The 25,680-nt window shown below is 40.7% G+C and overlaps 2 protein-coding genes and 3 long non-coding RNA genes across 6 annotated transcripts in view; 2 read left to right on the forward strand and 3 right to left on the reverse strand.

Moving 5' to 3' along the window:
* Positions 1–395, forward strand: part of LOC145553621 (uncharacterized) — a 58,007-nt gene extending 57,612 nt beyond the window's left edge. The window contains exon 2 of the long non-coding RNA XR_014089680.1: positions 35–395. This is a non-coding gene — a long non-coding RNA (uncharacterized LOC145553621). The remainder of the gene's footprint in view (positions 1–34) is intronic.
* Positions 319–3,426, reverse strand: LOC145553620 (uncharacterized). The gene is made up of 2 exons (XR_014089679.1): positions 1,400–3,426; positions 319–1,255 (listed from the first exon to the last, which is right to left on the reverse strand). It is a non-coding gene; the product is annotated as an uncharacterized LOC145553620 (long non-coding RNA).
* Positions 3,427–8,322: 4,896 nt separating this feature from the next.
* On the forward strand, positions 8,323–14,287 carry LOC145553827 (uncharacterized). Of its 2 annotated transcripts, XR_014089872.1 has the most exons (4): positions 8,323–8,359; positions 11,584–11,846; positions 12,088–12,336; positions 12,423–14,287. It is a non-coding gene; the product is annotated as an uncharacterized LOC145553827 (long non-coding RNA). The 2 variants fall into 2 exon arrangements; XR_014089871.1 differs by having other exon boundaries at positions 12,088–14,287.
* A 1,035-nt stretch (positions 14,288–15,322) lies between these two features.
* On the reverse strand, positions 15,323–17,113 carry LOC145553826 (uncharacterized). The gene is made up of 4 exons (XM_081612832.1): positions 16,596–17,113; positions 16,199–16,435; positions 16,020–16,124; positions 15,323–15,916 (listed from the first exon to the last, which is right to left on the reverse strand). Exons 2-4 carry the CDS (start codon positions 16,205–16,207, stop codon positions 15,614–15,616), a joined length of 417 nt encoding a protein of 138 aa, XP_081468958.1. The 5' UTR covers positions 16,208–16,435; positions 16,596–17,113; the 3' UTR covers positions 15,323–15,613.
* A 5,703-nt stretch (positions 17,114–22,816) lies between these two features.
* On the reverse strand, positions 22,817–24,423 carry LOC145553825 (uncharacterized). The gene is made up of 2 exons (XM_081612829.1): positions 24,047–24,423; positions 22,817–23,902 (listed from the first exon to the last, which is right to left on the reverse strand). Exon 2 carries the CDS (start codon positions 23,693–23,695, stop codon positions 22,946–22,948), a length of 750 nt encoding a protein of 249 aa, XP_081468955.1. The 5' UTR covers positions 23,696–23,902; positions 24,047–24,423; the 3' UTR covers positions 22,817–22,945.
* Between the last annotated feature and the right edge of the window lie 1,257 nt (positions 24,424–25,680).

A 25,680-nucleotide genomic window follows, 5' to 3' on the forward strand; every position in this document is an offset into this window, starting at 1 on the left:
GAGAACCCTTCATGTACAAAAAAGAAAAAAAAAGTCTTGGAAAGGAAGGAAGGCACTTAGTTTACTTTGAGACTCTTTGGCAGACAGCCGTACACGAGCACTGACGCCTGCTGGGACATTGCCGCGATTTCCACAGCACGAAACGACGCGGATGTGTCCCCACCACAGACCTGCTGGGAGAGGAATGCCACTTACCCAACACGACACAATGCTACAGGTTTGTTGCCATTTTAAATGATAGAGTTTTGATTTTGACACATTTTTTTATTTATAAATAAAGTGCAAAAAAAGGACATGGTAAGTACATGTATTAACAAAAACACAAAAAGACTCAAAATAATACAAGTGCAAAAAAGGAAATGCAAGTACTTGTATGAAAAAATAAAACGCACAAAGACTCGATGGACTATAATAAAGTGCAAAATATTAAAGAAAATAACGTGCAAAAACGTAAAAAAAAAAAAAAAAAAAAAAGACTTCAAACCTAATAAGTGGAATAGAAAAAAAAGGGCAGAGGAAATTCACATGATAAAAAAAACAAAAACAAAAAACAAATGGTTACAAAAGCCACTCGTACAAAGTTCAAGGAAGTTCTACTTCCTTAAAGTAGAACTTCAAGTTGCTCGTCCGCCTCCTCTACCGTCTACCGTCGTCATCGACGCTGGACAAAAAAGTTCTAACGGACTGCAGTCATCGGACAGGAGGAGGGGACATGAGTTTTGCGGCAGGTCCCTCCTGGACGGCGGGCTCTGGAGCAGAGGCAGGTCCCTCCTGGACGGCGGGCTCTGGAGCAGAGGCAGGTCCCTCCTGGACGGCGGGCTCTGGAGCAGAGGAAGGTCCCTCCTGGACGGCGGGCTCTGGAGCAGAGGAAGGTCCCTCCTGGACGGCGGGCTCTGTGGGTACCTCCCATGGCTGCGAGCTCTCAGTCACCCTGGTGGTAGTTTCTGAACCACTTCTGGTATTGACTCGTTCCCTTCTGGTAGTCTGGCTGCCATTCTTCGCTGGGAGACGGCCGCCAACAGGGAGAGGCGGGTCCTGCTGAGACAATTCCCCAGCAGGACCCTCCGCTCCCTAATGGCTGCCGTCTCCCAGCGCTCACGCCCGCTGGGATACCGCCTCCATCAGGGAGCGGCGGGTCCTGCCGGGACCATTCCCCAGCAGGACCCACCGCTCCCGGATGTCAGCCACTCAACCAGCGGGGAATGGCAGCCAGACTACCGGAACGGAAGGAGTCAATACCAGAAGCAGGTCAGTCCTGCAGGAAAGGAGAACACAGGTAGGTCATTGAATGTGGTCATCGATTTTTACATACCTGCTCCAAGAGCCTGATCCACCGCTTGAAGTTGTGGTTCAAGTCCTTCAGCTGCATAGTGGGCCAACTTGCATCCACAAGTCTCACCTGGGAGTGGGCTTTGAGGGGAGGTGGATGTCAAGTCGGGATGCGGCATAGCCGCACCCCTCTACGGGACAAGGCTGTTCCCTGATGTTAACGCGCCCTGTCCCATAGTTGACTAGGATTCTCCTCTCCAAGTTCTCAACACCATGAGCCGTTTTCAGATGCCGAGCCAGTTTGACGGTTAGCCGATGGCAGATGGGGCATCTATAGGGAGACATTCTTGAAAAAGAATTTGATCAATCAATGACAAATTAAATCAATTTTTAATTGACAGAATTGTTTAATGTAGCCATTCTTGTACAGCAGCTGGATCAGGTTCTATTATCCCCTGTGCAGATATACTTCAAATACTTCACAGAAGTCTGAAAGAATTTGCATTTAGAAGGGACCAAAATTTTGAGACCAAAATTAGCAATGCGTTGGAGGACCCTCATTAACCTCACCTCATGTTCTTCAACCGAGCTTGAAAATATGATATCATCTAAGAAGGCAACAACCTCCAACAATTTTTAATTGTTATCAACAAACATACTGTAAGTATTTGTTAAGCATAACAGTTATGTGTCACATCCAGGGTAGCTTGCTACCAAGTGAGCAGCTGGCGGGCTACCCTGGATGTGCTAACCAGCCCACTTGGTAGCAAGGTATCGTGGAGCAAACAGGTGTTTTCACACAGTTACGAATTCGAAGGTTTTCTGCTTTCAAAGTTACATTAACTCACCCATTGAATGGTAAAGTTGCACATTAAACCCGCTTCTATTCCAAACATCACATTTTACATTAAATAAAAACTTACCCTTTTTGTGAGACTGTTTGTGGTGCCGCGACTGTCTGTTCTGCTGTCTGTCTGTGTCTGAGGAACTCCTGCTCCTCTCTCACCTCTTTTCAATTAACAGCTAATTTAATTGGACACAGGTGCGTGTGACGCAGGAAGTGGGAAGGACTTCACCTTCTCTCGGAGACTTCACAAGACTGATAAAGAAATACAGTAGGAAGTGATCATTATCCTATAATTATAAGGGTAGGAATAATTGGAAATGAGAATAAAAAGAGTGGGGAGAGATTAAACTTTAATAAGGCAGATTGGAGTAAGTTTAGATATTTGAGTGAAATGTATTTAGAAAAGGTAGATTTTAATATGCATATAAATAAAGTAAATGCAAGTATCTCAAAAATAATAATGGAAGTGTAACCAAAGAACAGAATTTACTCGGGTTCAGACAGCAGTTTACTATCAACCAGTTTATTTATTACAAATTACTGGACTGAAACACATCCAACTTCGTTTCAACACTTTGTCATAGTTTTCCTGGAAAACCCACAAAGAGAAAAGAAAAACAAAACATTTAGGTCATAAGGAATCCTTTCAGGGTCCTTGGTAAAAAATTAAATTAAATTAAAAGAAGCTCGCCAGCAAAAAAAAAAAAAAAAAACTTCATATAGAGCTCTATATTTGTGTGCGTGTCTGATGCGTACGAAACGATGAAAGAGGTTGTTCTGGCTGGGATGGCGACCCAGAATGACGATGGCAGCCGACGTCCACAGACACAGAAACCCCGCAGCCTCTCTCTCTTCCTCCGCAGGCACAGGAGCACCTTCCCAGTGTTCCCTTCCCCAATATCGGCCACAATAATGCACTAGCAGGAAAACATATCAGGCATAAAAAAGTCAAGGCTATGCAGAAGGGCAGCAGCTCCGCAGCAGCTCTGAAACTCTAAAGCCCGGGAGTTTCCCTAGTAACTGCAGTCGGAACGCTGCCGTAAAGTGATGTCGTACCTTGCTCTTAAAGGGACACTACCCATAAAGTAAAAACAATACAGAAAAGCAAATAACACAGAACAAACAAATAAAATACAGCTGGGTTACAGAAGCAGCAGAAAATTCTATTAAAAAGTCAGGGAGTAATAATGGTAAGAAAAAGGTGCCATGGTGGACAAGTGAGTGTAAGGAAGCAATTAAATTAAGAAATAAAGCATTGAATGTATTAAAACATAACCCAGTTTATATGAACTTAATTGATTATAAAAGGAAGCAAGCAGTAGTTAGGAGGACTATAAAGAAAGCTAAGAGAGATTAATGGAGGAAATTTTGTAGTACAATAGGGAGAGATACAAAAGTTGCGAAGATTTGGAAAGTAATTAAAAAAATGAATGGTATTAAAAAAGAGTTTGATTATCCTGTATTAAAAGTAGAGAATGTTGATATAATTAGAGATCAGGATAAAGCTGAGGTATTGGCAAAATTATTTAGTAAGATACATAGCACAAATAACATTAGCGAAGAGGGAAGAAAAGGAAGAGAAAATACTGTTCTTAAGTATAAAAATTTAATACAGAGTGACGAAGAAATAAATCATTTTTTGAATGTTGATTTTACCATAGTGGAATTAAATTGTGTGCTTAAAAAGACCAAAAATACAGCGCCAGGTAAAGATAAAATTTGGTATAGAAAGATAAGTCAACTAAGTGATAAGTCAAAAGCTATATTACAATTATTCAATAAAATATGGGAGGAGGGAAAATTACAAGAGTTATTGAAGGAATCTATTATTGTACCAATAGCTAAACCAGAAAAAGATAATTCAAAACCAGAAAGTTATAGGCCAATAGCATTAACTTCAAACTTATGTAAAATAATGGAAAAAATGATTAATAATAAATTAGTGTATTATTTAAATAAAAATGGATATATTTCTAATTATCAAAGTGGTTTTTGTAAAGGGAGGAGCACTAATGACTCAACATTATGTCTTGAGCATGAAGTTAGAAGAGCTCAAGTAAACAAAGAAAGTGTAGAGGCAGTATTTTTCGATATTGAAAAAGCATATAATATGATGTGGGTAAAGGGGTTATTAATTAAGTTACACAAATTGGGGATTAAAGGAAAAATATATGAATGGATTAAAGACTTTTTAACAAACAGGGAATTACAGGTAAGAATTGGAGAAGTAGTTTCAGATAAATATGTAGTGGAAAATGAAACGCCACAGGTTAGTATTATAAGTCCATTATTGTTTTCGGTTATGATAAATGACGTATTCAAAAACATTGGAAAGGACATGGGTTGTTCACTCTTTGCAGATGATGGAGCACTTTGGAAAAGAGGAAAAAATGTTGAGTTTATAGTAAAGAAATTACAAAAGGTCATTATTGATATAGAGGTGTGGGCTCTGAAATGGGGATTTAAATTCTCAGTGGATAAAACAAAAGTAATTATATTTTCTCATAATAAAAACAAACAGTAATAGAATTAAAATTATATAATCAAAAAATAGAGCAGGTAAAGAGTATAAAATTTTTAGGTTTGTGGTTTGATGAAAAATTAAAATGGAATATTCACATTCAAAAGATTGTTGATAAATGTAAGAGAAAGTTGAATATATTAAGGTGTTTGGCTGGTAGTGAATGGGGGGCAGACAGACAATCGCCAAAACATATTTATACAGGAATGGTAAGATCTGACTTTGATTTTGGTTGTTTAGTTTACAGTTCAGCAGATAAAACTCATCTGGATAAATTAGACAATATTCAACATCAAACATTAAGATTGTGTACTGGAGCATTCAAAACAACACCTATAGCAGCCTTAGAAATAGAAACGGGAGAAATGCCATTTGATCTAAGGAGAACTAAACTAGGAATTAATTATTGGTTAAATTTGATGGTGTGGCGGATACAATGTATATATTTCACACCAGAATGTATGCTTTTATTTTGAAGGAGAGAAGGTGAGGTGTGAAGTGACCAACGGTTGTGGTTCATTCCATTTTTGGTTTTATGTTGGAAGACATTGAGAATTAAACAAGACTCAAATCTTTTTCGTCTTTTTCTGCTGACTTCCACATTGGGTAATAAATGTGATCATCCAACTCGGGAAATGTTAAAGTCATGTTGGGAAAAGGAAAAGAAAGACATAAGAAGTTATGGATGGAAAATTGAAAAGGACGTAAAGGAATTTAAAATGAATGTTTTAGAAATTAGTAAACAGATCCAATATCAATTATATCACCCTGGATTCTACCAGAAACAATAGTAGATATATCATTAATGGTAAAGAAACAAGACCAATCAAATGTTGTAGATAGATATTCAGCACAATCACATTTAAATCAGTATTATCGACACGTCCAAATTTACACAGATGCATCAAAAATAGCCGGAAAAATAGGAATAGCATTTGCAATCCCAGAATTCAATTTGAAAATAGGGAAGCGAATTACGGATGGGTTATCAATTTATACAGGAGAAATATTAGCTATACTATTAGCATTACAATGGATAGAGGATGTAAAACCACTGCAAGCAATAATTTGCTCCGATTCAAGCTTGGCTTTGATAAGCATAAAATATAACAATACGGATTGTAGGATGGACATCTTATTAGAAATATATCATACTCTATTTAGAATACAAAATATGGGGTTATTAGTTGTTTTTGTATGGGTTCCAGCACATATAGGGGTAGTAGGTAACGAGAGGGCTGATAAAACGGCAAAGAAGGCAATACATAATTCTATTAGTTTTACTGTTAGGACAAGTAAATCTGAAGGGAAAAGTCAAATCCATGAGGAGCTGATGAAAATATGGCAGAGAAGGTGGGATGAAGGTTTAACAGGAAGATGGTTTTTATAAAATTCAAACGTTTGTAGGAAGGAAAAGGAAGTGTAGAAGAAACAGGAAGGAGGAAAGAATAATAACAAGGTTAAGGTTTGGACATACAGGGCTTAATTATTCACTTTTTAAAATACGAAAGCATAAAACTGGAAAGTGTGATTATTGTGAGAATTTTGAAACAACAGAGCATGTTATTTTAGAGCGTTGTAAATATGAAGATGAGAGAAGATGCATGTTGAGAGAGTGTGTAGGTATTAAAGAAAGGTTTAATTTATCAGATTTTTGAGGAGGGATTTGGGGAGTAGACATATTCAAATAATTATTCGGTTTCTTAAAAAAACAAAGATATTTCATAGAATCTGAGTAGAGTAAGATGGTTGTGAATGTGCAAAGAACAATGAAGAGAGGTATATAAGCTATATAAAAGTAAAGTTATATAAGTAGGTGTGTGTGTGAGAGTGTATATGGATCATCACGAACCACACTCCATACCAGTAAGTGGCGGTAATGCTACTGAGTTTGTTGCCTACCGCCAATAAAAACCAAGAAGAAGAAGACTTCACAAGACGTACGAACAGTAGGTGATGTGGCAAAGTGTGATTTAGTCTGAGCTAAAGCTGGGGAACAATAGTCTGCTTGGGGGGGAGGAAAGGAAGGAAGGGGAAAGAAGGGGGTGGGGGAAGAAGAAAGGGGAAGAGTGAGGCCGATCCCAGAGTCGTGAGTTCGATCCTACCAGTCGCCATACTATGTTTTAGTGAAAAGATTTCGCACAATCAATGTTTAAGTGTTATGAAGTAATGACTGTTTGGTTTTTTTGTATCTTGAAAACATTTTAAATGCTTTTTTGTACAGATAGTGTAGTACTGTAAACTAAAACAACACTTTTTGTCATAAAAGGCTTTCCTTTTAAAACTTTATTGATGAATTCCTTAATTTTTCTTTATTCTACCAATATAGTCAAATTGATGTGTTAAATTATACTGTATGCTATATACTTGATACAGTATATTTTAATGTCCGTAATCATACCCAGTGCTTATTTTCATTTTTCACAGCTAAACAATGACTGAAACCAAAATATTATTTAAAGTGTCTTTCCTTAAGTACTTTTTTAGTGAAGTGTTTTTTCTAGTGTATGCTTAAAATTATTACCAATAATTCAGAATTGGAAGCAGCTAACATTTACTCACAGTAAAAGACCATAGACCTCATCGATTTCAAAGAACCAAATATTTATTCATCAACAATTAAGACGGTGAATTAAACATTTTTAGTTAGTCCAAAAACATTGTAGCATTTGGATGCAACACATTTCCATTGAAGTCTCCCATTTCTTTCTTAAACCAAGAAATGTGTGGTTTGCTGAAGGACTTGAAACCTTTTACACTATGGTTTGTTGAATTACTTGGTGTACACAATGACATCAATCAACCCAAAACAAAATAAATATCACTCTGTGAACTAAATAAAAAATAGTCAAAAACAACATAACGTTAATTATGTAAATATTAAATATTTAGCACAGATAGGATTTAAATATAATTACTAGATCATGTCAAATCTTTTTTCACGTTCCTGTCAATCCAAACAAACATGCAGTCAGTTTCTAGAGCAGTGTTTCTCAACCCTGGTCCTCAGCGCCCCCCTGTCCTGCATGTCTTAGGTATTTCCCTTCTGCCACACACCTGAATTGTATCTCTGGGTGATTAACAGGCTTCTGCACCACTTGATGGTCATGCAATCATTTGAATCAGCTGTTCTGGAATAGAGGCACATCTAAAACATGCAGAGCAGGGGCATTGAGGACCAGGGTTGAGAAACACTGTTCTAGAGTTTCTGACTCAGAACCTTTCATTCAGTGAAATGGACCTTACCAAGCTCCGCCCAGAAACGCCCCTCGAAAGTCCCACGTGACTTCATGTCTCACATTAACAGCCTCGCAGAGCTAATAGCTTCTATGGAGGAAGGTGGGAGGTTCCGTCTGAGCAGGTGGAATCTAAGTAGCTGATTGATGGTTAAAAGTTGAAATCAAGAACTGAAAAAGGAGAAGATGAAGATAAAGAGTTAAGAATACCTCGGACTTCTGGAAGTCGGCGTCGGGGGAATGTTCAAGACTCTATCGGGAAATCCCGAGGACTGGTGAACGAACTTTGGACGAAGACTACGGCGGGTAGACACAGCTGTGCTGTGAGTGGACCAGAGTGGGGAAATGGTGAAAGAGACGGGAGTTCTGAAACATCGAATAGTGAAAGGATGAGTTCAAAAAGAGGAAATTCTTCAGCGACGGCAGGTGGAGAAAAGAAGGGAAGAGTAGTGAAAGCTGGGATGAGTCTGAAGAGGAAATGGAGAGGTAAGTGAGAGAGTTCAAAGTGATTGTTGGAGTTAATGAAGAGATCAGTCCAGTTAAACTTTCTATGAGAGGCTCCAAGGGACAAAACCTACAAACTCTCTTTCACTGTGCGGTTTATGTTTGATTCATGTTTCTCTCCTGCGGCTTTAAAAATGTAAAACTTTGTGTTGATTTGCTAAAGGAAATCATATATCTGAAAATAAATTAATATGTGGGTAAAAAAATTCTGTAAACCACAAATGTTCTACCTTTATCAAAATTGCTGACATTTGACATGCAAAAAATCTTTCGGATTACATAAGCAATAATTCTTTCACTTCAGGATGACGCAGGGACACCTATAAGACCAATTTTAACTGAGGTTGTACGTATGTGCTTTACAGGATTTTTTTGCCTACACAATATATATAAAAAAATTCTGATAATGTCGTTTTGCAAATTAACACAAAGTTTTAGCCTCTTATAGCCGCCGGAGAGAAACTTGACGTGTGAATCAAATATTAACCGGAAATCCACTTTTATTTTGAAAAGAGAGCGCCATAACTTGTGCTGTCGCGCACATTAAAATCAAGTGCAGGCTGGCTTTACTGCCATTTCCGAAGTGGCGGCTAGCTTTTTCCCACTGATAGATGGGGTTTCTGATGCTGGCTGTCGGCTTCAAAACTCTTCTGATATTGCTGACATTACTGTAGGAGCGCTAACGATGTCATTCTGTGAGTCGCTGCCGCTCAGCTATTTTCCTGTCCGCGAAAACCCGCCTACTCTGCCTGGGGTCCAATCAGAAACTGAAATTTTAAGTTAACTTCCGTTGCAATCAAACGATAGTGAATGAAAGAGAGTTTGATAGTGAATGAAAGAGAGTTTGATAGTGAATGAAAGAGAGTTTGATAGTGAATGAAAGAGAGTTTGATAGTGAATGAAAGAGAGTTTGTAGGTTTTGTCCCTTGGGGCCTCTCATAACTTTCCACGATTCTGAAGAATCAAGTGGGGGATATCACTAATGCAAAAGTACTAAGAGATGGAAACTTAATGGTAAGTTGTAATACAGAGGAACAAAAAGACAGAGCATGTAGGATGAGAGAAATGGGAAAATATAGAGTGTGGTACAAGAAGGAAGTAAATGGAGGAAGGGAGTGATTTGGGGGATCCCAGTGGAGGTGTCAGATGAGGAAATCAAATCAAATCTCAAAGGAGGAAAAATAAAAAATGTAAGAAGGCTTCAGACCTTTAAAAATGGAGAAAAAACCAACAGTGAAAGTATCCTGATAGAGTTTGATGAAGAAAAACTCCCAGAAAAAGTCTATTTAGGATATTTGTCCTACAATGTAAGAGAGTATGTCCCACGACCAATTAGATGTTTTAAATGTCAAATAGTTTTGGATGGATTATAAACGATGAGATAAGTAAGATGGGAATAAATCATTATTTAATTAGTCCTGTGGTGAGTATTCCCGATACTCCATCTTGGTTAAGTGGAAAACCTGAATTTGATTTAAGCTTATTGGAAAAAGGCAGACAAATAGAAAAAAAAGAGGTGGAAAGGTATAAAAATAAAGAATATGCTGAGTATTTACAAGTATATACAGATGCTTCTAAAATAATAAATGAAAAAATTGGAATAGCATTTATAATTCCGGACTTGCATATTATGAAAAATAAAAGAATAACAGACAGATTGACAGTTTATACAGGTGAGCTAATGGCTATATTAATGCCTCTAGAATAGAGTGAGGAAACGAGAAAAAAAGAGAAATATTGATTTGTTCAGATTCAAGTAGTGCATTAATAAGTATTTTAGAACAGAATTCAGAAACGAGACAAGATATCATATTGAATATTAATTAATTTTTAGAATTAAAAAATATGGGTCCAGGGTTAAGTTAATTTGGATTCCTGCTCATATTGGAATAGTAGGATGAGTTGGCGGATAAATTTGCTAAGAGTGCAACAAAAAGGGATAGTGTTGAGGTAAATATCAAAATAAACAGAAATGAGGTCAAAAGTATAAGTAAAATATATATTAAAAAGAAATGGCAGGAACTATGGGATAGAGAAGAAAAGGCAAGATTTTATTATAGCATTAAAAAAAAAGTAGGGGAATGTAGGGAAAGTAATAGGAATAAAAAGAGGATATTATATCCAGATTAAGGTTTGGGCATACGGGGCTCAATAGTACTCTGAAAATAATTAATAAACACAGTACTGGTTTGTGTAGTTATTGTGGAGAGTCGGAAACGGAGCAGCATATTTTTCTAGAATGTAATAAGTATAGTCTGGAAAGAGAGGTGTTGGAGAGTTAAATAGAAATAAAAATGATTTAGATATTAAAAATTTGCTGCAAAGATCGTCTGGGGATGTAGCATTTGACAGCATTTTTGGTTTTCTTAGGAAGTCTGATATTATGGGAAGATTATAGCGATAGGCCATCTAATCTATACTCCAGTCTGGAAGGTGGCTGTAATGCACCTATAAGTTGTTTGCCAACCGCCATAATACAAGAAGAAGAAGAAGAAGCTTCTATGGCATTTTTCGTTTCGACTGACTCTCTGCAGAGAATTTCTGAGTCGATTAGTGTAGCATTTCTGCCACATGTTCGCAAAATATCAGCCACGACAATGGACAGGGGAACCAACAAGTTCATGTCATCTTTTTTGAACGACATCAAGGAGTTTTGGCCACGCGATGCCTCCAACATTGTGCGTCACAGCTAAATGCTACCGGTCGATGAGGAAAATAGCAGATCCTCACACCCTCAGCATAAATATAGCTGTGGACAAGATCACTGACACCTATTGTTCTTGCAAGGCTGGATAAGTCGGACTTTCATGGTTTTGAGGGTTCGAATGTGCCTAGGACTTTCACACTGTACTGTTTTTTTTAATTAATAAATCTGAAACGGTACTTGATTTTAAACTTTAATCTACTTTATTTAAACCAGTAGTTCCCTAGTCTGGTCCTCATGTACCCCTCCACTGCATGTTTTAAGTGTCCTGCTTGCAAACAGCTTACTTAAATGATTAAAAGGCTTCTGCAGCACTTGTTGGGACCCACTGGTTTAGACTGTTATTTCTCTCTTTTTCTTCTGTGGCATGTTGGCCTTTTCCTTTGGTACAAATATGGATTATCCAGTCCGATCAACCAGAAGTTCCAGGAAATTCTTGGAGATAACAAAGAAATGACTGTGTATATATCTGTACCAATTTTTTTATTTCTTATTTTTTAAGGAGACCCGGTGTGACTACAGAGGTTTTCCTGGATGGGAGGCAGTTGACAGCTTGGCAGAGAACCTTTTGAGCCCCAACAGAACAATAACTGCATTGTCAACAACAGAGGTAGAAAATGTCTTGCAGCTGTATTCTAACCTGCATGCTATGGACAAGCAGCCCCCCAAATACACCTTAAAAAACAAGAAGAGCACGTTACCAGGACCATGGAGGGCTTCCCGGAAACAAAGTGGCTCTGCACCTGGTCAGCAAGCAGCTGAAAGGTAACCTGTCTGATTTTTGACACAATGGATAACTTGTTTGCATATTCACTCATGGAAGCCAAATACATTTTTTTTTTTTCTCAGCGTTGTAAAGTTTTAAGCTTAGGAGATTAATGTGGGTTTGCTGAGCTCATCAAAATGAGAAGTACTTTTCTACTGCACTTCATTGCTGCTCCAATCAAATCAGTGTTGATGAACTTTAGTGTTTTTCTACTATTTCAATGACCCGTTTGTCACACAGACTCTTCATGGCCAGGCTGCCCAGAGACCTGTGACTCAGAGTGTCTGAGTGCATTTGCCTTAAGCTGTTGAAAGAATATCAGCAAGCAAGAAACCGGCCAAAAGACACCAAGGGGAAGGTTTTACCCATCCCGCAGTCTATTGTTCAAACATACTGCCACATTAAACAACTGCTTGAGGACCCCCAGCCCATACAGGACGAGACCAACTTGTTGTTAGTCACCATCAACAATACCACTGTGTGTGCTTGGTAAGAAGTCCTTTATTTTCAACAGATATTGCACTTTAAAGATGGCTTGACTTTGAAAGGAAACAATTTCTGTTTTTATCTTTCAGGCTACATGAGCGGCAGAAGAGAACAGACAGGGACTCTCTTCTCCAAGGTGTGAAACTTCCTCCGAAGGTGTCCGTGGCTGACGCCTCCTTCCCAGAAGCGAGACGGCTCCCCTCCATTCCTGTGGAACACGGACATAAAAGCATGGAGTTTAAGGAACCTGAAAACGGTGAAGGCGAGGCACTGATCAGTCAACGGGTTGGTGGAAAAGCTGGCTTCACACAGCATTATCCTCCATCATACCAGGAAGGACACTTTTCACAGGCCCCAGTTCCTGCCAGCTTCTTGTATCCACAGACTGATCAGCCACCATCATCTGCTTGGTCCCACTGTGAGCAGAACCAGGTGCCACAAGCGCCATCCACTTCTTTGGGTTTCTGCTACGGTCCACCAGCTCCAGTTTTGACCTCATTTGGACAAGGACAATTCCTACCCAAACAACAGTCAAAAACATAACGTTAATTATGTAAATATTTAGCACAGATAGGATTTAAATATAATTACTAGATCATGTCAAGTCTTTTTTCACGTTCCTGTCAATCCAAACAAACATGCAGTCAGTTTCTAGAGTTTCTGACTCGGAACCTTTCATTCAGTGTAATGTAGCTCAAGTGCTTCGATGTCCCAGGTGGTCAGCAACGGCACAGCAGGAGTCGCGGCACGGAGGACCGCCAGGCGCATGATTGTGACGCGCCTTTGGACGCCTTGAATATAGTCACTAAGGAGCGACCTGGCCACCTCCGAGTGGTACTTGGAGGAGAGGTGGACACCTTTCAGTGTAATGTAGCTCAAGTGTGTCGTCGATGTCCCAGGTCGTCATCAACGGCACAGCAGGAGTCGCGGCACGGAGGACCGCCAGGCGCATGATGGTTACCTCTTAACGTTTTGAAGCACGTCACTAAGGAGCGACCTGGCCACCTCCGAGTGGTACTTGGAGGAGAGGTGGACGTCAAGTCGGGATGCGGCATAGCCGCACCCCTCTACGGGACAGGGCTGTCCCCTGATGTTAACTCGCCCTGACCCGTAGTTGACAAGGATCCGCCTCTCCTCCAAGTTCCTGACACCATGCTCCATCCTTAGATGCCCCGCCAGTTTTGATGTTCGGTGTTGGCAGATGGGGCATCTTGGAGACATTCTTGAAAAAGAATTTGATCAATCAATGACAAATGAAATCAATTTTTAATTGACAGAATTGTTTAATGTAGCCATTCTTTTACAGCAGCTGGATCAGGTTCTATTATCCCCTGTGCAGATATACTTCACAGAAGTCTGAAAGAATTTGCATTTAGAAGGGGACAGTTTGAGACCAAAATTAGCAATGCGTTGGAGGACCCTCATTAACCTCACCTCATGTTCTTCAACCCAGCTTGAAAATATATCATCTAAGAAGGCAACAACCTCCAACAATTTTTAATTGTTAACAAACATACTGTAAGTATTTGTTAAGCATAACAGTTATGTGTCACATCCAGGGTAGCTTGCTACCAACCGAGCAGCTGGCGGGCTACCCTGGATGTGCTAACCAGCCCACTTGGTAGCAAGCTATCGTGGAGCAAACAGGTGTTTCCACAGTTACAAATTCGAAGGTTTTCTGCTTTCAAAGTTACATTAACTCACCCATTGAATGGTTGAGGAAGGGGAAGAGTGAGGCCGATCCCAGAGTCGTGAGTTCGATCCTACCAGTCGCCATACTATGTTTTAGTGAAAAGATTTCGCACAATCAATGTTTAAGTGTTATGAAGTAATGACTGTTTGTTTGTTTTTTTTGTATCTTGAAAACATTTTAAATGCTTTTTTGTACAGATGGTGTAGTACTGTAAAGTAAAACACAACACTTTGTAATAAAAGGCTTTCGTTTTAAAACTGATGAATTCCTTAATTTTTTTTATTCTACCAATATAGTCAAATTGATGTTAAATTATACTGTATGCTATATACAGTATATTTTAATGTCCGTAATCATACCCAGTGCTTATTTTCATTTTTCACAGCTAAACAATGACTGAAACTAAAATATTCTTTCAAGTGTCTTTCCTTAAGTACTTTTTGAGTGAAGTGAATATTTTTTTTCTAGTGTATGCTTAAAATTATTACCAATAATTCAGAATTGGAAGCAGCTAACATTTACTCACAGTAAAAGACCATAGACCTCATCGATTTCAAAGAACCAAATATTTATTCATCAACAATTAAGACGGTGAATTAAACATTTTTAGTTAGTCCAAAAACATTGTAGCATTTGGATGCAACACATTTCCATTGAAGTCTCCCATTTCTTTCTTAAACCAAGAAATGTGTGGTTTGCTGAAGGACTTGAAACCTTTTACACTATGGTTTGTTGAATTACTTGGTGTACACAATGACATCAATCAACCCAAAACAAAATAAATATCACTCTGTGAACTAAATAAAAACTATATGAAACAGTTTGTGAAGTTATTTAAAGTAAAGAAAACATTTATTTTTTTCTTTTTAATTTGTTCCAGTCACTGCTGGAACAAATTCAGCTCACTGGGAGGTGAAAGTGAGACTTTCATTAGAGGGACAGTAAATTTGCCCCCTATATTGGCTGTGTCCTGTTTCAGCTATTCTAAACTGCCCACATTTTTTGCATGTGTTGTGCAAAACTTTGTGCGTCAGTTTTCGAGGTTCTCTACCAGGTTGAGCAGGGGCCACAGCAGAGTCCAGAGCAGGGGCCACAGCAGAGTCCAGAGCAGGGGCCACAGCATAAGCATGTGGAGGAGGGGTGGAGAGGCTCCACAAACTCTGTTGCTGTTGGGTAGTGAGGATAACGGATCCCTGTGGTGCCACTGGAGTAATTGCCACTAGCTGAGGCCTTTTGGGTGGGGCAGGGAGAAGCTGCCGCTGTCCTGATGGATTTGTCCCATCAGTGAATTGTAGCTTTCTTTTTTTATTTTGACTGCCCCACAGTGTTGGATGGTAGCCTGTACGAATGCAGTGGCCCTGAATGTGGTACGCCGTAATGCGGACGTATATTTGCAGGCAGAAGTGGGTCAGCAGCAACAGAAAAGCGGCTGGGAAGGTTTAACCCTTGAAGTACCACAGCGGTTTCTTGCCTTTTGACCCTTCTGTTATGCCACTGAACCAGGGTGGTGTAGCTCACATCCACTAGCTGCAGGTTTGTCTGCCCCATCACGGCTCCATTTGCCAGAACGAGCTGCCTGATCTTCCTTTACTCTTGAAGGATTAAATCCCACCTGGAGACTGTGCCTGCCCCTCTTTTCTTTGGACTACGACGGATATTGCACAGCCGGACAAAGATGGTCTCCACCAGGCGGCAGCAGTCTGGCCATTGGGCAGATGGAGTGGTTAAAGCATGCCTCTTCACACTCTCAACCCCAGGAGTAAATTCCTGCCTCTTCTTGGGGGACCAAAACCTCCCAATGTTCAATTTCTCTTGATGCCTTGCAGCAAATACCACCCTCTGTTCATCAAACTCCAGCAGGTTCTGCCACAGAGCAACAATGCAGCTCACCTAAACAGGAAAATAAAACAATTATACATGAGGACACAGCAATATGCAAGTGAGGTGAAAGGTGTGTGCATGTCTGCAGCAAGCAACAACGCATGTGACTCACCTCCTGGTTGGTCAGCACCAGTGAGGTTTTGCTCCTTAGCTCCACCAGATACTCAGCCAAGCTGTCAACTTTGCCCAGGCCTGGTACACCGACCTCATCTAAACCCTGAGAAAACAACAAAAAATGTTGAAGTTATTTTTTATTTTTCTTCAATTCTACAGCTTACTAAGAATGCCCACCTCTGACATAGGCACAGCAATGCCAGGCTGGGTGGAGGATTCGAGCTGTGATGTAGCAGAGAAAAGGGTCTCATCGTCTAGCTCCGATACTAGAAAGTCCCAAGCTTCCTCGTCCACAAAGCCTTCATCTTCCTCCGCTACATTTGCCTCCACACCTTCCAGCAGAACATCTGTCTGTTCTGAGTTTCAGTGGCTTTCCTGTTTGACTTAGAAGGTAGTCAACGCCCAGTAGCTCACCTATGGAAAATCAAACACATTGATAGTAAAACAGTCCAAAACATGTTACATATTAGTGATTTTTTTTAATACTATAGTTCATCTAAAACTGTTTTTCCTTCACATATTTCATTTTGTAATACCTGTGTACTTTGAAGGAGGCTTAAATTGTGGGACTTACCCTCGTCCCAGCACCTTCAAGCTGTTCTGATTTATGGACCGAGTCATGTCTCCAGCATATGTCAGAAGAGACGATGGTTTATTGGTCACAGCTGCAGAACCCCGGTCCTGATTCCATCTATTCCAGCCTGGAGGCAGCTGGCTGGGTCCAAACAAACATGCAGTCAGTTTCTAGAGTTTCTGACTCAGAACCTTTCATTCAGTGTAATGGACCTTACCAAGCTTAAGGTCCATTGAACACAAAGGTCTCGAGGAGAAGCTCGAGGGTCCCGGGCCGGTCACCTCCTGATCCAGGGCTTCCCGGTCCCAGGTCGTCACCAAAGGAACATGAGGGTTCGATGCCCGTAGCGCTGCCAACCGCCTGAGGGTCACCTCCCTCTTGATGTCATTTACCACATCATGCAGCAGGACTAGTATCTCAAGTTTTGATTTAAGTTTATTTGAATCCATTTCAAATCTTAGGAAAATTACTCTTCAGAAAATTACTGAACCAAATGATGGGTTTACTGCACATATTGTCAACCAAATATTCAATTCTTTCACTGAGGTGTAAACACCCTGTTCAAATTAAATCCAACTGTTATAGTTAGCAATGAAAGAAATGTGGGCTAAATGATTTGAGTGGGTTTCTTGGGAGTTTCTGTATTGAAACACTTAAACAGTGTTTCAATACAGAAACGGGGAGATGCATGGAATTAATCTAATCTACAAATTGTGAGTTAATCTGATCTATTGAGAAATTTTTCAGTTTTGGGCTTCAGCAAAATATAAAAGAGGTTAAATCAAAATTCACAAATGTTTTAACTATTCGAATGAGTTTCCAAAGTAATACTGAATATTCTGAATTGTATACATTAAAATTAACAATGATGTCATGTGTCAAATAGATTTCTACAAAATAGAGTTGTTTAAAACAGGGAATAAATTGTTTGCTTCTCTCTGGCTATAACTCAAAATAATCTGTTTAACCAAGTCATGCAGAAAGGTCTAACCTGAAAATTATATAATTTAATAAATCTAGTTGTATCAAATTTCTCCCCAAAACTGCCAAAAACATTGATAAATATGATAAACACTACAAAAGAGGGTAATACGGTTAAATAAATATTTTATAGAAGGGTTTCAAAAGAACCAATCTTTTGGGATTTAAAACCATGAAGTCAGTTAAATATGGAGTGACAGGGTTAACTTTATGCTTGTAAAAAAAAAAAACAGGCTAATTACATGAGGTTTTAAAATGAGAAGAAAAATACAAAGATTCAAAGTAAATTGGTCTAAATTGGGATTTACAAATGAGCAATTATGGAACTGCTTAAAGCGGGTCAAACAGATTGACAGAATTAAGCTAAAGATCTAGTGCAATATGTAACTATTGATTCAAGGTCTGTCTAAAATGTCTAAACATTTCTCATAATCATAATTTACAGTTTTTGGTTTGAGACAAAACAGGGTTATCTTTTATGACATGAATGGAATATATTACAAAAGATCTTAAATTAACACGTATCATTACCTTTTCACACTATTGACAATATGTTACAAGCCTTTAGTATAGCGGGTTACTTCTTATTGTTAAATGAGGACTATATGACTGAATTTAATTAAAATAACAAAAGCAAAAGATTTATAGAGGGTTTAAATTTTCTGGTAAAGTTTCTATTAGGGATAATTCATATACTTATCCATCCATCCATCCATCCATCCATCCATTTTCTTCCGCTTATCCGGGGTCGGGTCGCGGGGGCAGCAGCTTCAGAAGGGAGGCCCAGACTTCCCTCCCCAGCCACTTCTTCCAGCTCCTCCGGGGGAATCCCAAGGCGTTCCCAGGCCAGCCGAGAGACGTAATCCCTCCAGCGTGTCCTGGGTCTTCCCCGAGGCCTCCTCCCGGTGGGACGTGCCCGGAACACCTCACCAGGGAGGCGTCCAGGAGGCATCCTTACCAGATGCCCGAGCCACCTCAACTGGCTCCTCTCGACGTGGAGGAGCAGCGGCTCTACTCTGAGTCCCTCCCGGATGACCGAGCTTCTCACCCTATCTCTAAGGGAGAGCCCAGCCACCCTGCGGAGGAAACCCATTTCGGCCGCTTGTACCCGTGATCTCGTTCTTTCGGTCATGACCCAAAGCTCATGACCATAGATGAGGGTGGGAACGTAGATCGACCGGTAAATCGAGAGCTTCGCTTACATTTCAAATGATATTCCTTTGCTAAAGCATGACTGTGGGCAGTTTTGCACATTCATTTCATAATCTGATCCTTTACATGATTTTTTGTTTGGTTTGTCTGATCCTATGAATATGGCTACACTTAAAACAAGCAAAGCTATTTTTGAAGGTTAAAATGTGTTACTTAATTTAAGCATTTCTTTAACTATTATTAAGAGGAGAACTTAAATAACAGATGCTATTGATATATTGATGCTCTATTGGCTTAGTATATTAAAAAAAAACCCTGATCTTCAGCTACAAGGAGCAGCCTTTTTTTTAAAAAAAAAGAAAAAACATTATGAAGATGCACAATCTGAAAGAATCGTCCTCCTTGCTCTCCTCATCACCTGTGGATTCTGCTGCTCCCTGCCTGAGGTCCTTGGCTGTTCAGTGCATCACCTCCAACATAGAGAAGAGCAGCGGTACCAATAGAACCCCACCTGCCTATCAGATGGTTTCCCAGAACCAAAAGACGACCGTGGAACTTCAGCTTTCCAGAGTTTAAGGGCAGTACTAGTATCTAGTGACGAAAATAGATGCTTTCCTTCACTTTAAATTTCTTTATATAATCCATTGATTTCCCTTTTGTTGTGTTTTTTGTGTTGCAGAATGAAGTCCAATCCTTTCTGGGTGTGCCGGGATGTGAGACTGTGGGCACCTTCCACGATTGGTGGACCAGTTTACAGCTGAAACGCCACTGAAGCCTCGCGGGCCTGTCAGGGTTTCCCATCGAGCTGCGCCGGCTCAACATCTGGACACACGCAGAAACTGATTTGACGTTGATAGGTCTCGCTATAGAGAGACTGATATGATTAAATTTTATTACTATTATTACATTTTACTTAGAAAGCATCTTTACTTGTTTCCTCATCATAGTTCATTCATACCAGTATATTTTGACTGTGCTGCCTTGATCCTGATTTATTGGTTTGCTGTTTAGAATTAGTTGTATGTTCTGTGCCTTTCCATATTCATTACTTCTAAGCTTTTCTTGCCATTTCATTTAACATTGCATCCTTTCTGTGGTTCATTAACTTTTAAATATTACCTTAAAATTTCAAACAAGTTTGGTTTAACGTACTAATAGATCGTTTTACGCATTATTCCTTATTGCTTCATTGACATTAAAGGATAGTATCTTAACATTTCTAATTTTACATTTTATTAACGTTTCAGTAATATCTACCTTTTATTCATTTTACCTTTTATTAAATTTGGTTCCTGTTTTAGTTCTTAACTTTTAAAACATATATTAATCTAACATTTTGTTGACTTTTTGCATGTTGCATAACACTTTGAGTTTGCATTTTAGTAACTCACTCATTTACATTTTATTCATTTGAAAATATTAACCCAAAAAAAAACATTTTCGGATTTTGCTTTTTTACAGTTCTTTAACCTTCTATGGCATAGCATTGACCTGAGCTAATATAAAACAAAAAACAAATCTGGTTTAAAATTAAATTAAAAAATCCAAAATGAAATAATTTACGGTCCGAAATTAAGATGTGTAGCGTATGCCACGCGTCACGATCGAGGGCGGGGGTTAAAATCCCCCCCCTCCCCCAAAGCCATAATGGCTCCTCCGCTCTTCGGAGGTCGACGTGCGCAGGGCCAAAACATCCCCCATGGTTGGCCTCTCACACACACCCCCACCCACCCGCATCAGTTCACCCCACAAACACACCCTTTGGAAAATAACCAAAGGTTTCCATATGGCTAAACATGCTCCCTAACGACCCCGTAGAACCCCACGAGCCCAAATCCCCACTTGACGGGACCCGGGAAACACCATGACACCTCATGGCCGAAATAAACCCCAATGGCTGAACCCAAAACCTCCGCGCAGCCCACGCCGAAATCCAGATCGTCAAAGACAAGAGCGCCACTCGGTGGATTTTGCATGTTACTACACATGCCACCGCATGGCTCAAAACGCTCCCTCATTCCCGTTCAAATGCCACGAAATGGCTGTTGACTCCCCGAACCCCAAGGAGCATTTGCCGCCATTGCGTGGCATTTTACATTGAGTCGCCAAACAATCTTGCACCGACCCCATCAGCAAAGTGGTCCAGTAGCCAGAGGGGGGCCAATGCCCCCCTGTCATCTGATTGGCCCCCCAGTGGCCCCCCCAGATGATTGACATGTAACAGCACCAGGTTATTCCTGCACGTTATTTGTAATCATTCTAAGCCAGCCTATTATATAAAGAAGAAAAACAATAATAAATATATCAAAAGAAATGTATAAAACTTTATATAAGTCCATGTGATGACATAAATAAATAGATTTTTATCAGGCGCGATACCAGCCTCCTTTATACTCATAACAACAAGCTGATATTCTTCTCCTGGGTGTTTCAGTTATGCTGCGCTGTGGTGCAACTCAAAGGCTAAAGCGCTTCATACCTGGTGGTTGTAAAACACCAATAAGTTATTTATTGATCCTCCGCAAAAAAGAGAAAAAACCGAAGAGGGGCCGACAATGTTCGTAGTTTGGAGCAGAGGTGGCGCTGGAGTTTTTTGTTGTCTGTCAAAGAAAAAAAAATTTTATTTGCAATTTGTAGTCATCAAACGAAACATTTATTATTTCTCTGCTAGAACGTTTTTGAAATCAGGTAACATTTCACAAAATGACGTGATTAGAAGACGGCAGAACTCTGATCGTTTCCTGATCCCGCATCACTTCCCTCTGCGGGAGAAAAACCAGCAGAAGCGGATCAGCTGCGCTAGGAGCTCCAAAGTCTCTGGTCCGTTAAATCGTCCAGATCAGAGATGATCCTCTGACTGATGTTGTTCTTAGTCTGATTAATAATGAGCTCCACGATGTTCTCTGTGCGTAAAGTTGAAACTGTCTGCGCACCAAGTGGTCAGCTGATCACAGTCTGGACAGAAACCAGCGAACTGCTCTCTGTTCTCATCAAGATGAGGGTGAGGAGGGAATCTGGCATATTAACTAGGTTAAGTTTTTACTGCTTTTGTTTTTAAAACACCATTAACGTAAGCAGTGTAACTATATATTGTATATTTGGCGTTTGTCATCTCATGTGGGATTAATTGGAGCATTTACGTGCATTTATTGCCCAGCGCTCTGCGCTTGTTTCTGCCTAACGGATCTGCACTTTAATTTCTTTCCTCTCTCAACAGTCAGCTGTTATTCCTCTACATAAACTACAATAAGTAGATCACATTCTCTTTAGGTTTTCTCTGTGTGCTCCAAACTCATTAAATGTAAACTCATCAGAAGCCCGAACCACCATCAGGCAAATAATTCTGGTGCGACCCGAAATATTGTTACCCGTCAAATTACCTGTCCAATCAGAGCTTCCTAACCAAGGTGTCCATAACTCTTCAACACGCTGTCAGCTCCCGGTCAGAAAGACGCATTTAGTTCAGTGTCCATGAGATGATATTCAGAAAGGATCTTTAATTTGATTGATTTTAGTTTCCTCTGCGATCAACTCTGCGTATCATGTCTCCATGTGCGCCAGTCAAAGGTGTTAATTATAACATGTCAAATGACAGAGGGGCTTAAAAACTAACCAAATATTCAGTTGTTATTTTTTTAAATTATATATATGTGCACACACACATTTAAAATGTTGCCCCCCCAGAGGTAGTCCTGGCCCCCCCCAACTTTAAAAGTCTAGCTCCGCCACTGCCGGCAGGGAGTCCCCGGTTCGAGGTCGGCATGCTCAGAGCAGAGAACCCTTCATGTACAAAAAAAAAAGTCTTGGAAAGGAAGGAAGGCACTTACCCAACACGACACAATGCTCCCGGATTGTTGCCATTTTAAATGATAGAGTTTTGATTTTGACACATTTTTTTATTTATAAATAAAGTGCAAAAAAAAGGACATGGTAAGTACATGTATTAAAAAAAACACAAAGACTCAAAATACAAGTGCAAAAAAGGAAATGCAAGTACTTGTATGAAAAAATAAAACACAAAGACTCGATGGACTATAATAAAGTGCAAAATATTAAAGAAAATAAGGTGCAAAAACGTAAAAAAAAAGACTTCAAACCTAATAAGTGGAATAGAAAAAAAAAAGTGCAGGGGAAATTCACATGACAAAAAAAAACAAATGGTTACAAAAGCCACTCGTACAAAGTTCAAGGAAGTTCTACTTCCTTAAAGTAGAACTTCAAGTTGCTCGTCCGCCTCCTCTACCGTCGTCGTCGACGCTGGACAAAAAAAGTTCTAACGGACTGCAGTCATCGGACAGGAGGAGGGGACATGAGTTTTGCGGCAGGTCCCTCCTGGACGGCGGGCTCTGGAGCAGAGGCAGGTCCCTCCTGGACGGCGGGCTCTGAAGCAGAGGCAGGTCCCTCCTGGACGGCGGGCTCTGGAGCAGAGGAAGGTCCCTCCTGGACGGCGGGCTCTGGAGCAGAGGAAGGTCCCTCCTAGACGGCGGGCTCTGGAGCAGAGGAAGGTCCCTCCTGGACGGCGGGCTCTGAAGCAGAGGCAGGTCCCTCCTGGACGGCGGGCTCTGGAGCAGAGGAAGGTCCCTCCTGGACGGCGGGCTCTGGAGCAGAGGAAGGTCCCTCCTGGACGGCGGGCTCTGGAGCAGAGGAAGGTCCCTCCTGGACGGCGGGCTCTGGAGCAGAGGAAGGTCCCTCCTGGACGGCGGGCTCTGGAGCAGAGGCAGGTCCCTCCTGGACGGCGGGCTCTGGAGCAGAGGAAGGTCCCTCCTGGACGGCGGGCTCTGGAGCAGAGGCAGGTCCCTCCTGGACCGATGGCTCTGTGGGTACCTCCCATGGCTCCAAGCTCTCAGTCCCTGGTGGTAGTTTCTGAACCACTTCTGGTATTGACTCGTTCCCTTCTGGTAGTCTGGCTGCCATTCTTCGCTGGGAGACGGCCGCCAACAGGGAGAGGCGGGTTCTGCGGGGACCATTCCCCAGCAGGACCCTTCGCTCCCCAATGGCTGCCGTCTCCCAGCGCTCACGCCCGCTGGGATACCGCCTCCATCAGGGAGCGGCGGGTCCTGCCGGGACCATTCCCCAGCAGGACCCACCGCTCCCGGACGTCAGCCACTCAACCAGCGGGGAATGGCAGCCAGACTACCGGAAGGGAAGGAGTCAATACCAGAAGCAGGTCAGTCCTGCAGGAAAGGAGAACACAGGTAGGTCATTGAATGTGGTCATCGATTTTTACATACCTGCTCCAAGATTCTGATCCACCGCTTGAAGTTGTGGTTCAAGTCCTTCAGCTGCATAGTGGGCCAACTTGAATCCACAAGTCTCACCTGGGAGTGGGCTTTGAGGGGAGGTGGATGTCAAGTGATTAAATGTGATTAAATGATTAAATAGAAAAAAGTAGAATTAAAGCAAAGTTTGCAGGACAATAACACACAACCAGATTAATTTTATTACCGTCTGACTCTACTGTTGGGTCTTGATGTCCCCTGTGTAATTTTATTTATTATTACTATTAAACTAAAAATCTCCAGCATGGGGAAGTGGTATGAGCTCGACTTTTCTCAACATATTCTGGTTCATGAACAAACTGCACACAAACTTATGAAAAAACTGAAAAAGTATACTGCTCAAAAAAAATAAAGGGACCACCACAATACAACTCCAAGTAAGTCATACTTCTGTGAAATCAAACTGTCCACTTAGGAAGCAACACCGATTAACAGAGACCCTCGTCGGGTCAATCAGTGTTGCTTCCTAAGTGGACAGTTTGATTTCACAGAAGTTTGATTTACATTGTGTTGTTTAAGTGTTCCCTTTATTTTTTTGAGCAGTGTATTTTCTCTACAGCTTCTGACAGAATCAAACTGAGATGTAGGAAGAGTCTTTATCACAAACCTGAAGAGGAGACATGTCCAGGGAATTCTCAGAGCTGCTGCTGGTGAGAACGCTCCTCGATGACATGACTGCCAGCTGGGACATACTCTGCTGAAGACAGAGGACAAAAAACCGGTCAAAATAGAGAACTCACAAAAGAGAAAAGAAAGAGTCAGCTGCTGGTTAGCTGGCAGAAGAAAGGCGACTAAAATCTTACAAGAAAGACACAAAAAACAAGAGGAGTCAAGGTGTGGAAGATGAAGGAGAGCCACACATCTAAGTGTTAGAAATCTAAGCACACAGATAATCCAACTACTACAATATTAACTTGTTTATTTTTCATTTCTAGTTTAAAATAAACTTGACACATGTCGACAGGAATTAAGTTTTGAATGAAAAGTAGTTTGAAGAACATGAATATTGTATAGTATCAAAAGAAAATCTACAAAACAATTACCACTTTGCATTAAAATCCAAACAGTCAAAAACATAACGTTAATTATGTAAATATTAAATATTTAGCACAGATAGGATTTAAATATAATTACTAGATCATGTCAAATCTTTTTTCACGTTCCTGTCAATCCAAACAAACATGCAGTCAGTTTCTAGAGTTTCACTCAGAACCTTTCATTCAGTGTAATGTACCTCAAGTGTGTCGTCGATGTCCCAGGTCGTCAGCAACGGGACAGCAGGAGTCGCGGCACGGAGGACAGCCAGGCGCATGATTGTGACTTGCCTCTTGACGCCTTGAATAACGTCACTCAGCGACCTGGCCACCTCCGAGTGGAACTTGGAGGAGAGGTGGACGTCAAGGCGAGATGCGGCATAGCCACACCCCTCTACGGGACAGGGCTGTCCCCTTACGTTTACTCGCCCTGTCCCATAGTTGACGATGATCCTCCTCCTCCAAGTTCCCAACACCATGAGCCGCCATCAGGTGCTGAGCCAGTTTTTGAGTGCGATGATGGCACAATGGGCACCTATAGGGAGACATTCTTGAAAAAAAAATTTGATCAATCAATGACAAATGAAATCAATTTTTAATTGACAGAATTGTTTAATGTAGCCATTCTTTTACAGCAGC

Source organism: Poecilia reticulata, chromosome 11 (assembly GCF_904066995.2).
Source record: "Poecilia reticulata chromosome 11, P_reticulata-male-v2, whole genome shotgun sequence".
Lineage (NCBI taxonomy): Eukaryota > Metazoa > Chordata > Actinopteri > Cyprinodontiformes > Poeciliidae > Poecilia > Poecilia reticulata.